Source organism: Montipora foliosa, chromosome 8 (assembly GCF_036669935.1).
Source record: "Montipora foliosa isolate CH-2021 chromosome 8, ASM3666993v2, whole genome shotgun sequence".
Lineage (NCBI taxonomy): Eukaryota > Metazoa > Cnidaria > Anthozoa > Scleractinia > Acroporidae > Montipora > Montipora foliosa.
In genome coordinates this window covers 8,834,797-8,847,581 of record NC_090876.1, presented here as the reverse complement: position 1 = coordinate 8,847,581, position 12,785 = coordinate 8,834,797, and the positions used below count along the sequence as shown (strand labels likewise).

Here is a 12,785-nt window from a genome sequence, read left to right as displayed (position 1 = left end):
AGAAATAAACGGGATAAAACAAGGCTATTTATACCAAAATGGTTATAAAATATGCAAATAGGGTTCTCCTATAGAACAAGAGATGCACGGAAATTTTCAACTTAAATCTCAAGGGAATAAATAGCGTTTGTACATGATGGCCCCCAAAGAGAATAGTGCAATAAAGGTGAAGTTACATTGATTGCCAATCAAATGCAAGCCCTGGACGGTGTAATTTTTCCGTGATTGCGTTATACGCATGCGTTGCTTCTGCTTAACCATCTCGAATTCTTTTATGTACATTATGAATAAGTAATCACATGATTCTTTTCGTGCAATTCCGAATAAATAAACACTTGTGCATTTTTTTAAAGACTATAAATTGTGGCACGTGCAATTTTGTGCGTCATTGACAAAATTTACACTTGCTTATTTATTCCAAATTGTACTCGAAATCATCCGATTACGTTACGAGAAATTATATGTGATTCCTAACTTCTTACTAACCGAGCGCGAGGGCCCCACTGGGGAATATTGGCCCGAGGTCGTGGCAGTACGGACCGAGCACAGCGATCCTTAAATAGGGTATTCTTTTCGCCTATGTTGGCATAGTGTCCCAGTGTCATCCTTAGATAGGGTGCCTAAATTTGTATCAGCAAAAAGTTACCCAGTTAAGCGGAAAACAAATGATCTGTCAAAGTTAAAGTCAAAGTTGACCTGTTCAAGATATTGTGAGTTTATGTTTTTCCCTTGCATAGGGTGTCATTTTTCGGATTTGGGCCTTAAATATGGTCAATTTTCGTTGGATTGTTTCTTAAATAGGGTCAGGGTTTAAGACCCTTCGCGGCACACACCTATCCCGACTTTATGGGAGTACCCCCCCCCCCCCCCCTCCCCGGGCGACCGAAGAAGAAATTTTTTTCCGCTAGTTATTCCGCTTGTGTGGTAATATAAGTACCCACCTCAGTGTCAGTGAAAGTGGTGGATATTTACCCCCACTTCGGTAAATAATTGTTACATATTTTGTTATTTTTGCCCTTTTATACCTGCAACGTTATTTCTTTCGAAACAACTTTGTTGCGTTTTGGCATTCTGGCGTAAGAGGAGGAACTTGGATAAATCCTTTAGCAAGTTCCGATTTGAAGGGGAAATATACTGGCTGGTTGCTGGGGACACTATATTGAAATTGCATTGACTTTCATCTTTGTATTTTTAATTTCACAGGAGAAGTAGACAGAAAGATTGCCTCGAAAATGCCCAAGCATATGTTTGCTGGTAAACGAAAGATGAACAAAATCCAGAAAAGATAGCCTTGAATAGGACGCGCACACAAGATTAATCTATATGTACACCCTGTTCTTGTGACAAATTTTACGTAAAAATTACATTTGTGATTCAGGCAAAGTTGTTGGTGTGGTGCTTGGAGTGGAAATATTTGAACAACACCATGCTACGCGTTCGGTGATAACAGCGTTCCAACATCGCTAAGGGAATTCAACACAACACGACGGTAACAGTAACGGTAACGATAACTGTAACGGTGACGGTAATGGCAACGGTAAGGGCAACGGTAACTGTAACGTAACGGTGACGGTATCGGCGGTATCGGTAACGGCAACGGTAACGGCAAAGGCAACAGTAAGGTTAACGTTACCAAACAGAGAGTCTCAACATTGAGAAAGTGTGCCAAGATTGGTAATTTTTGGTATATTTCTTTTTGGACTTGAAGTTGGCGGTCGTAGTACTCAACAGATCAAGATATAATTATGCGATATTCCAGAGTAAAATAAAATCAGTTCTCACTGGGCGGCGTCCTTTGCGTCGTCGTCGTTAAGAACCGTAATCACTACTCGGGGAAAGTATTCGGCTACAATTTACGAGCATTTCCGAATCGCGCGTGTAAATTGGGTGCAATCTTTTTACGATTCGGTCACGATTTCAGTGTGATATCTCTGCAGATTTTGAACTTACGATGAAAACAACACAATCTTTATTTATACGACACGTTCACGCAGAAGTTATCGTGGATTTTAACCCTAAAGCGTGTTTCCCCTGATATAAAGTAAACAAAGCTGACTGGTTCGTATTTTACTGTTTACGAAAAGCCACTCTTCAATATTCTACTTCATTCTGCACGAATGTGTGAACAGAACGAATTCTTATTAATTCCCAGCTGTTATTTTGAGGTAGGGTAATATTGGAAGATTTGAGAAAAACACCATACAAATCATTAAACGTATCAAACTCGACTAACAACAGCATCATTTTTATTGTTGGTATTTCGTTGTCCTCGAATGGCTTTGCCGAAAGCAAATTGCAAGAATAATCGCAATACATTTTTATGCAAACGAGTAGACGTATGAATTCTTAGTCATCCATGAAATAGAAAAGTAATGATATACATACACAAGCAAAAGCTGAATAACAATCTTTAAAGGAAAATTTGCTGTGCGTATTTGTGTTACTTCGTTGTTTTTGATTTTGCATTCCCGAAGTTCACTTTCGATCTCAACTAAATCTTGAATGACTATTCCTAATCATTGATGAGCCTAGTTATTTACCCTTGTAACTCCCTGCGAAATGTTTAAAATACATTAACAGCAATAACAAAAATGCACCGGCGTGGCTTTCAAGAAGATTTCCCCCTCTCCGCGGTTTCCAAGAGGTCTAGAATCTACAATCACACTGTTGGTGCCACGTACCGCGCATCATGGCGAATTATCTTTTTTTTTTAATTCTGGATTTTCATTGCATTTACTATCATTTTCAATGTCACTATATCTGTCACTGTCACTGTCACTAAGTAAGAGCAGAAATTTGAATAGTGTAATTCTAATCAACGCTCCCATAACAGCCAACAAACTCACGCAGATTGTTACTGGTAACGAGTACCACGTGTTGGACTTTTCGCTAAAATAGAACAACAAAATCATAATAAGATTTTCTAACACGAACAGAACATTAGAAAACAGCTGCATTCTTAATACTCTACTCTTCCTGGTTTCCGTGTCGATGTAATCATCATCAGCTTGCTGTGCTGCTAGGTCATCCCTTAGCCAGTGGACGCAGACGAAAAAGACTGATCCAAATCCTAACTGGATCCAGAAACGGCCTTTTTGGCAAAACCGAAGGTTGTCTGTTACCGCAATCACTAAAGTGTGAAAAGACAAGATTACCAGGACTAGCCACTTGTAGCTGACGGCGAAGTAACAGATAGCAAATAACCGACTGCTCAAAAGTAACGAATGTGTCGCAAAAAGTGCAAGTTTGTGTCTTATCTTCAAGGGAATGATATTTCCCTCGTGGATGATCTCATCAGCGATAGTGAAGGCCCAAGTCAGACTCAGGAAAGACACAGATAAGGAAATTATTTGAATAATCTCAACCGGGTCCTCTTGCAGACTCGCGGCGTACAGCTGAAGTATGAACTGAGGAGCTGATTCTACAACTGACTCAAAGAGCACAGCAAAATCTATGTGGGTCAGAAGATCGTCAGAAACACTGTTCGCCAAGGTGAAGTCTCCAGGCACGATTTTTTTGCTCCTCCGCCATTTCTTCAAGAAGTGAACAAAGCCCTGCAGTCTCAACAGAGCGCACGAAAACGGATGGGAACCACAAAGAAAAACTTGTCCACATTTTCTAGAATCGCTGTATTGCGATAAATCCCGATCCCTGAAAACGGAGTATATTATTGGGAACACCAAACAGGGCAAAATGATAAATGCGAGCCCCGCGACAAACCATATCTTTTGATCCGCGCGGTAGAATTTCAGCAGCGTGAGTATGTCTGTCATAGGGTCAGCAAAACTTAAAATGGCTCCAAAAAGAAGCAACAAAGGACTGTACCACCTGAATTTCCTCGCCTTCATGTAAAAGTTAACATCAAAATGCTTGTCCGGCAGTCGAGGGATCAAATGAAGCATGAAATGTTGACAAACAGCACCGAGTTCAATTCCAGCGATATTCTCCCGTTTAATTTAGCCGTAGGGGCGTGCCATTAAAGTGCGTTTACTGAAACCGGTGCCACCCAGACACTGAAAACCAATCAGAAGGCAGAACTGAAACTATAGAATCCATTTTCAAATCCAGCCAATCAAACAAATGTCCAGTACAAAACAATGAAATCGGTGTCACGTGATAAATTGCAAAGCTCAAACCGTTAGTACTAATGCCTAAAAACCTATTTTCTCTACGTTTGAAGGGTAAAGAAAAACTGGCTTAAAAGTCCAGAGCTCTGAGAAAATCTGGTATTCTCCTTTCATGTTTATCTGCGACCTTGGGGCATGTCACAACACGTAAAACCACAATTGGACTTAACCACAATTGGACTTGATGAAAGATTAACTAGCAGCAAGTTAGACAGGAGTAGTCAACCGATGAATCGCAAAACCATCCAAGGACTTCGTAAAAACGAAACCTAAATAAAATATGGCCCAACTGTGACTGAGATTTTCCACATCCTATGAGGAACATGAAGGGTACTGTTTCACTGGAAAAACTCACAGTAAACATTTTTACTGGGATGGCTGCCAAACTGTGAATTGAACTGTGACTGACACAGGAATTAATCTTGTACCGTAGTGGTAAATTATGATCAGCCCTTTTAGCGGTTCACAATGCTGCTTGCGATGGCCTCCAAGATACAGGGTTTTTCAACATTTTTCAGTTGATAAACCTGCTGAATAATTTAAGGTGTCTCCAAAATATAGTGTTATTTCATGGTTGGATCACTTTAGCCTCGAGGGTACGACACTAATATAGAACTGAGGTACAAACGACAACCATTGTGATGATCGCTTGGGACCAGATAGGAATTGGACTAAGATCACCGAACACGCTATGATAACAATCATTTGAGCTACGATTCACAAGCAGCCATCTTAAATAATTATTGGTTTGAAACCTGAAGCAAAATTTACTTGGCAGATAAAACAAAGGTCGTAAAGTTCAATCTGCGGTATGTTTTATTGGGAATAATAATGATCATAATTAAAGGATGCTGCGAAATGCTTCTATAGGATAAGACATGTTCTGCAAGTGGCTTTCTGAATTAAAATAAAATGATTAATCATATATCTATGAACAAAACAAAAACGACACACAATCAGTATTTGGGGACCACTTTTTCGATTTCGCTAGTTATATTGTACATACATCTAGATATTAATTTATACCCAAAACCAAAAAAGCGATAAAAATCGGATAAATAGTGTTTTAGTCATTTCTGTGTGCTGAAACGGGTCAGCAACGTCAAGTGTTAGCTCACCCATCTTTCCAGAAAGGCACGTACTCGCTTCGCGAACCCGCCATTTTAGGACGTCTTAAGACATATGGACCTGTGCAGCCACTTTATGTTAGCGATTGGTCGTTCTTTATAACAAAATGATAAGCTAACTTCCGTTCTAGAGAGCAAAACAAATACTAAATGCATAGGAATTAAAGTTACCGTATACCATTCATCTGAGATGTGCGGTGGCCTCGGGGTTAGTCCAGTTATCTCCGGATCGAGCGGTACGGGTTCGAGCCCTGGCCGGGGACATTAGGGCCATTTATACGAGGAAAATAAGCCGCTGATTACACAAGCCGCGGCTTAAATAAGAGGTAAACTTACCATATAAATAGTACATTTTAACCAGTTCACGTCTTACCCAAGCCGCGGATAACATAAGCTGGGGCTTGTGTAAGACGAGGGTTTCAGCTAGGCTTAAATAAGCCGCGGCTTATATAAGACGCGAAACCACTCCTAGAAATGGTTTCGCGGCTTGTTTGCGGCTTTCGACGAGAACTTGCACTGCGCAAGCGCAAGATTTTCCCGCGCTCGCGCGACCGCGGAGCTTGGGAAATTCCGTGATTGTTATGACAACCAGCACAAAAACGAGGCATTAGTCACGAATACAAAAACTTGGTTTTATCAACGGAGTTGATAATGTAAATTGGACACCGTACAGAGAATCTCTTTACGGTGACTAATTTACATTATCAACTCCGTTGATAAAACCAAATTTTTGTATACTACTTCCCCACCGACGCAGCATCACAGTTTCTCTAAAAACTACCCCATTCATTCATTAGTCACGAATAAGCAGTGAACCATGCGTGAACCATTTATACGAGCACTTTGCGTCTTATAGTACCCGCGCTCTTATAAATGGTTCAGTTCCCGTGTTAAGTAAGCCACGGCTTGTGTAATCCGCGGGTTATTTTTCTCGTATAAATGGCCCTATTGTGTTGTGCTCGTGAGCAAGACACTTAACTGTCACAGTACCTCTCTCCACCCAGGTGTATTCTCCACCCAGGTGTATAAATGGGTACCGAGAAACTGGGGCAACCCTGCAGGAGGGAGAAGAAATACTCCTAGTCGCTTCATGCTACAGAAACCGGAATAAGCTCTGGTCCAATGGGCCACTTGGCTCATATGCAGACTTTACCATACGTGTAGGCTTCATCGTGTGAAGTTGATGTAGCGCGAACGCTTTAAACTAGATATGTAAACCACTAGGCAATTAAATTGAGCAAACCAAGGAAACCAGTCGAAAAAAGACGTAGACCAACACGGCCACCCAACGTCAATTTTCGGAAAATATCTGTTCGGAGACGATATGACATCTAGAATTTTCGGAACATTTGTTGTAAAATTCCTTGCTTGCCTGCCTGTCCTAGGATTTTCGAACATCTCAAAACATGGTATAATTGCTCATTTTGAACGGATTTTTATCCTAAAAAAGGTCACCCAGAATTTTCGGGAGCCTTTTTTCTGGCTGAAATTTTCGAAAAGGTAAGTTTTGATCCTATAATTTTCGGATCACTAGACTTTCAGCTAGGGAATCCGAACAGATAAAAAATTTATAGGGGATAAACATATGCCTATATCTGCCGTTTAAATACTAAGATACGTTTAACAATGCTATGTTTAAGTGGTTTTGAACTATATTCTCGTTGGGTGCCCCTGGACCGATTAGGCCAAATAAGTTAACAAGGTTAACCAAGCATAACCAGCTGCAGGTGAGCTCTGTAAACAAATCTCGAAGGTTAACTAAGGAACTCAGCCAAGTGAATATGAAACACCCAAATAAAGTGAGCCAGGTGATTAATGGAAACGGAGAATGCAATCCTGGTTAGCCAAGTGAACTAAATAAACAAGACGTGCGAGAAATTTAAGGTGAGCCAGTCGAAAGTAATGAACCAGGCGGCGACTAAGCCAGTTAACCAAGTGAACCAGGCAAATGAGCGAGAGAAACAACTTTTGGACTGTACGGGTCCGCAAATGATCCCAGGATTGCAATTGATCCCCAAATTGAACCGCAAATTATCCCGGACCGGAAATGATCCCCAAATTGAACCGCAAATGATCCCGGACCGGATATGATCCCCAAATTGAACCGCAAATGATCCCGGACGGGAAATGATCCCCATATTGAACCGCAAATGATCCCGAACCGGAAATGATCCCCATATTGAACCGGAAATGACCCCGGACCGGAAATGATCCCCATATTGAACCGCAAATGATCCCGACCAAAAATAAGGAATGGCATGGATTTATATCAGAGGAAGGTGAGAACATATATAAAAATTACGTTCTAAAAAGCATGGTGTATCATTTTACAAAAAAATATTCTACAGTTGCTATTTTCTTCTTCGAATGGTATAGATGGTTTTCACTGTCACGCATATAATAAATCGAAAACCAACCAATGGAAAAAGCTAAGAAATTGTGATGTACGTTATAGACGATAGCTGAATAAGACAGTTCTCCAAGTTTTCCCCAAACTTCAGGTATTCGTCGTAAATGTTTCCCAGAAATTTACAGAGCTCAGTATGAAAACGCTATGTTGATGTACATCCGTGGTACACCAATATGGCGGCCAGAATATAGTGTAAACATCTGGAACTTACTTTGGCTTTCTAGGCGACTGATTATCAGTGCTAGAACACACAAGCATTTACATAACCTCTTCTCCTAACGCTATAACTTCTAAAAAGGCTCAAAATCATAAGATAAGTATCTATTTTCGACACACTCGATCGTAGCATTGTGTTACGCAACCTCCATAACCCTGAAATTCAAACTGCTCTGGTTTCTAAGCGAAGCACGCTAGATGTAAACAGATATAAATATACCGCCTCTTATGCCTGATGAGGATAAAAAACAAGTCACGTGAATTAAAAAAACGATCTATTGACTTAGAAGTCTTAGAAAAACACACACTTGCAAGTAGTCATTCCCGAGAAATTAAAACAAAAATACGACCAAGAAATAATTACAAAATAAATGTGTTCAAATTCCCAGTGCTACACACCAGGTGTATTACAGAGTGATGAAGCGTTGTAGGCTTGTAGGTCTACTCAGCTCAGAGGTTCTTCTGTAATAGTTGCTTCATGGTTAGATTTAAGTTTAAAACTTGAGATGAGTGGCGTTAATGGTTGATAAAAAGTGATTTTACTATAACACCGAAATATCAATGTTTAACAAAGGAGGCTATGAAGCGTATGTTGCACTGATCATAATTTTACTGGGAAGCGAGGCTGCCGGTGACCCTGTTTTGATACAAACCTTCGTGCTTTTGTAACGTTAATACGGACTAATTAGAATTACAACAACACAATTTACATGATAAAAGCAGTGGGGGCTGTATCAATGCAAGGTCACCGGCAGCCTCGCAGCCATTCATAGGCTAGGTCGCTGTGTTTTGATGATTGAGTGGCGCGATTCATAACCTTGTGGTTAGCAACAAATTAAACGAGACTTACCTGTAAGGTGAAGTTTGATTGGAATTCTATCTCATCATCAGTCAGGAACGAAGGAGTCACATGCCCTCCCATAAGGTACCTATTCACCCACCCCTGGGCTCTCGACCCTCCTACGTTCCTTTATCCTGCAGTCACGCGTGTTTAAGACTGACTGATCGCATGCCCATGCTCTCTCATGTGACTCCTTCGTTCTTGACTGGTGACGAGATAGAATTCCAATCAAACTTCACCTTACAGGTAAGTCTCGTTTAATTATTAAATTATCCTATTTACTTTGGTGAGAAATGCTAGAACTGCTTTTTTGTCGTTGAGCAATAAATAACAGAGCAAAAGAAGACGGTGTTGTAAATGAATACAAATTAGATCCTTGTGTACGGCATGCCTAAGCCTGCTTCAGATTTAGCACTTCAAAACACTAGACAGGTCCAGTAGTCTTTGACTTAACACTTCCATACAGCGGTCCATTACAAAACCCTTGATGGGCAAACATCGCTAACAAATAGTTGTAATTTATCTGTTGGAAACAATAACAACAACTTGATGGGCATCCAACAATCATCCCTCAAAACGCTCAAAATCACGTTTCCGAGGAGAAAGATGTCAAAATCTCAATGGAGGCAGGGGCGCGTGAGGATAAATGCTTCCAGAGCGGGTGGATGCTTCCACCAAGAAGGGTCCACCTGCGGCGGATAATTCTCCGAACCCCCCACTTCAGCAAATCTGTTATGTCATGTTTATGAAAATCTTTGTCCCAGGGGCATGTTATGACACATAACACCACACTTGGACTTGAGCAAAGATTATTAACGAGCCGCAAGTTAGACAGGAATAGCAAACCGATGAATCGTGAAACCATTCAAGACTTCGTAAAAACAAAAACTTAAGCAAAATATGGACCAACTGTGGCTTAAATTTTGCACTTCCTACGAGGAACTCGAAGGTGCTGTCTGACTGGAAAACCAAAAAGTTTAACAGAACTTGCTGCGCAGTTGTGAATTGGACCTCTTTCATCCTTAATTTTACAACCAATAATGTATAGATTTAGCCAAGCCTAAAAGCGGAGCTCCTGATTACAATAACTAACCATAACTGTAAAGAGAATTTTTCCACTGGATCAGAAACTCAAAAAATGATCAATTCTGAGCATGTGATTAATGAGCGTGTGGTTTCACCGTTTTTCTAGCTACTTTTTAACAAACCATGCCCAATGAGTGTATCCAACACTGTAGAGATTACGCACGCAATACATCAAGGACTTTCCAAGATACGATTGTGCAAGGAATATATGTCGGAAGAAAACTCAACAACGCGCTAGGGTTTAATTTGAGCCGAAATTTTGTCTTTGCATGTTCTCGCTCACTCTCCCCTGGAGTGATAACCTGGCTTGAGCTCGCGACTTAATAAAAAAACAGTAACAGTGCCTGGTCAGAGGTCAATTTACAAAACCACGAGACCTCGATGAGCTGTTGACTTGAGCCCGCGATGTGGTCACGTGATAATGGTCAGCGGATACCTTGTTTTGACAGCTGTCAATTGATCATAACCTGGATGTCCAATATCAATGATGTACCTATGGTAATGGTGCTACTCTGTTAATTTTCAAGGTATGGGACTTGGCGTACGGAAAGACTCGTGACAACCCAAATTCTTGAGATCGCTAGGTTATCAAATTTTCTAAGGTATGGGGCTCCGCTTGGGTGCCTTCGGCGCACAGGAACTCTGCTATAACTATAACTTTTTAAACACTCGATCCTACTCTTCTGTATAACCTGTTTATATTCTGCATATAGCTTATCTAAGTTCTGCCATACTTTTACGCGTTTATTGTTCATGTATTTTGTTTTCTTTTGTACTTTTTTGATATTCACTATATACTTTTGTCCTATTTTTGTGTGGCTTGCACGAAGTGTATAGCCGCATTATGGCATGATCAGATTTATTTATTATTGTGATTTAGCGATGACAACGGGGACTTCTTGACAACTGCGAGCGCAGAAAAATATGCCTGCAAGAAACTGGGTCGAGGACGGCGTTGCGTTGTGTTTCAAGAGTGATTTAGCAAGTAATAGGGAGCTCAAGCACGCGCAGTTTTGGGACGCGGACGGCAACCGCAAGTGAGCTGTTTTCCCTTTTAACTTGTCTTCACACAACCACATTTACATTGATAAGTATCTTTTCTCCATTAGAGATGATTAGTATCAAAATCTGGGAGACACCACTGTCCTGGCACACGAAATGTTCTCTTCCGGTTGCCGTCCGCGTCTCAAAACCGCGCGTGCTTAAGCTCCCTAATATTCGACACAATGAAATATTTGTTCTCGAGCATTTCTACATTATTTTGATCGTTCGAGGTTGGTTTCCTAGACGGCTTAACTTAAGGACAACGTTATTAGTTCTCTGTATACAAGAGAACAAGTAGGAAAAAGGATGATACCGCGGTTTTTCCATGGATCATGGAGACCAATACGTAAGGTATTTCTTAGAAACAGCATAGCAAACATGAATGTTTTTTTCGTTCCACCCGAAGTGGTAATTTATTTCGGTTTAGTCTAATATAAGTCAGTAGAATGAGATTGCTGTTTTGAATGCTAATTAAAATAATAAGCCATGCTTGCGTGCCGCTCTCGCCATCTTGTCTTGAGTTTCATCTCGGATAATATTTATTTTTGGCTGGTCCGCGATGCTCTGGTAACAGCTAATGCGTATGATTTAATTGACGATGATGAGTTTGTCCTTCTTTATGATTCTTATTCGTAGAAAGCTATTTTTCCGTACTGAAAATTCCCAAAATTTGACGCAGACGCGTGGAGCGAGTTCATTGATTTCAAGAGCCAGCTGAGAATTAATATGAGTGCAGTGGGGAAATTCTACATTGTCTGTGCAATTTATGCAAGTTGGATCTTTGGCTGGCGTTGCATATCTTCGCTACACAGCGCTGTCGAGCCCTAAGAAGGGCGAGACAGCTGACCGCTGTTGCGATCCTGCTTTAGCTGGTGTCTCGAAACGTTTTTCACGTAGTATCAGCCTTGCAGTCTATCGTTTGTATCGGAATCCAGATATTATGAATGACGATAAAAATAATTCACTTCAGCAATGTATAATAAATAAATATTGGGAAAACTTAGTTTGTTATTTATTTCTTTGCTTTACCTCAACCACAAACTGTAATTGTTTAAAAAATGACTAGTTTCAAACAACCCCTAGCTATACATCTATCTAGTTTGTTCAAAAGCTGGATAAAGCTATCTATTTGGTAAATAAATATCCAGTCAGGGTTAGCGATTTTTCGGCTGGCAGGGTCGAGTTTCTGGGTTTTCCCCTCAAGCGCTTCTTTCTTGTTGTTTGCTTTGGCATTTGAACGAGTGTCTTCTCGCTGCTTCGCCGTTCGCACAACCGGCCTAAACGAGAGCCTGTTCGCAGGCTAAGTTGCCAGTATTTTGTTCAACCTTTGTTCTGACTGGTGAATAGCAAAATAGCAACAAGCTATTGCGGGTGAGTTTCTTGCAGAGTTTTAGCATCTTTTAACGAGATGTGATCCGATCCGTTCTCAAGCGCGAAGCAGACGGAAGTAAGTGTACATAGTTTCTTTACATTGTTCTAACATAATGGCCCTCAAGAATACCTAGTGGTGATTAAATTTGTAACAGTATCAGGGTGGAAATAATGTTGGTCTGGAGTTAGGCTCGTATCTGTTGGGAAGAACAAATTTATATAGATGAGCCAGCTTAGCCTTTGGACATCAAAAGTGGAGGGCGTGACCGTCGATGTAATAGGGGGCTGCCACTGACGGTGACCCTGTTCCTCTATGATGATATTTCCTATCTTGTTCAGTATACACTAGACATAAAGGCCAAATTTATACCTCCTGAAAATTGCATATCCCTAATTAAACAAAATGGCAAATACCAGCACGCTTATTTTAGACGGTCTTAGGGTGCTTAGAATCAAATTACGACGCACGTTAATTAGGTTCTCATAATCATAGCCCTCACTAGAAATAACGGTTGCACGAATTTCGTCTCACCTTCCTTTTCGTACATTCTGTGATCCCAGGG

The 12,785-nt window shown here is 40.7% G+C and overlaps 1 protein-coding gene across 1 annotated transcript in view; it reads right to left on the bottom strand.

Moving 5' to 3' along the window:
- Positions 1-2,060: 2,060 nt before the first annotated feature.
- Positions 2,061-12,785, bottom strand: part of LOC138013054 (XK-related protein 9-like) — an 11,358-nt gene continuing 633 nt past the window's right edge. The window contains exons 1-2 of the mRNA XM_068860019.1: positions 12,755-12,785; positions 2,061-4,013 (exon numbers count right to left, since the gene is read on the bottom strand). The exon at positions 12,755-12,785 is cut by the window's right edge and continues 633 nt beyond it. Of these exons, the coding sequence (XP_068716120.1) occupies positions 2,688-3,902 (1,215 nt within the window). The 5' untranslated portion in view covers positions 3,903-4,013; positions 12,755-12,785 and the 3' untranslated portion in view covers positions 2,061-2,687. The remainder of the gene's footprint in view (positions 4,014-12,754) is intronic.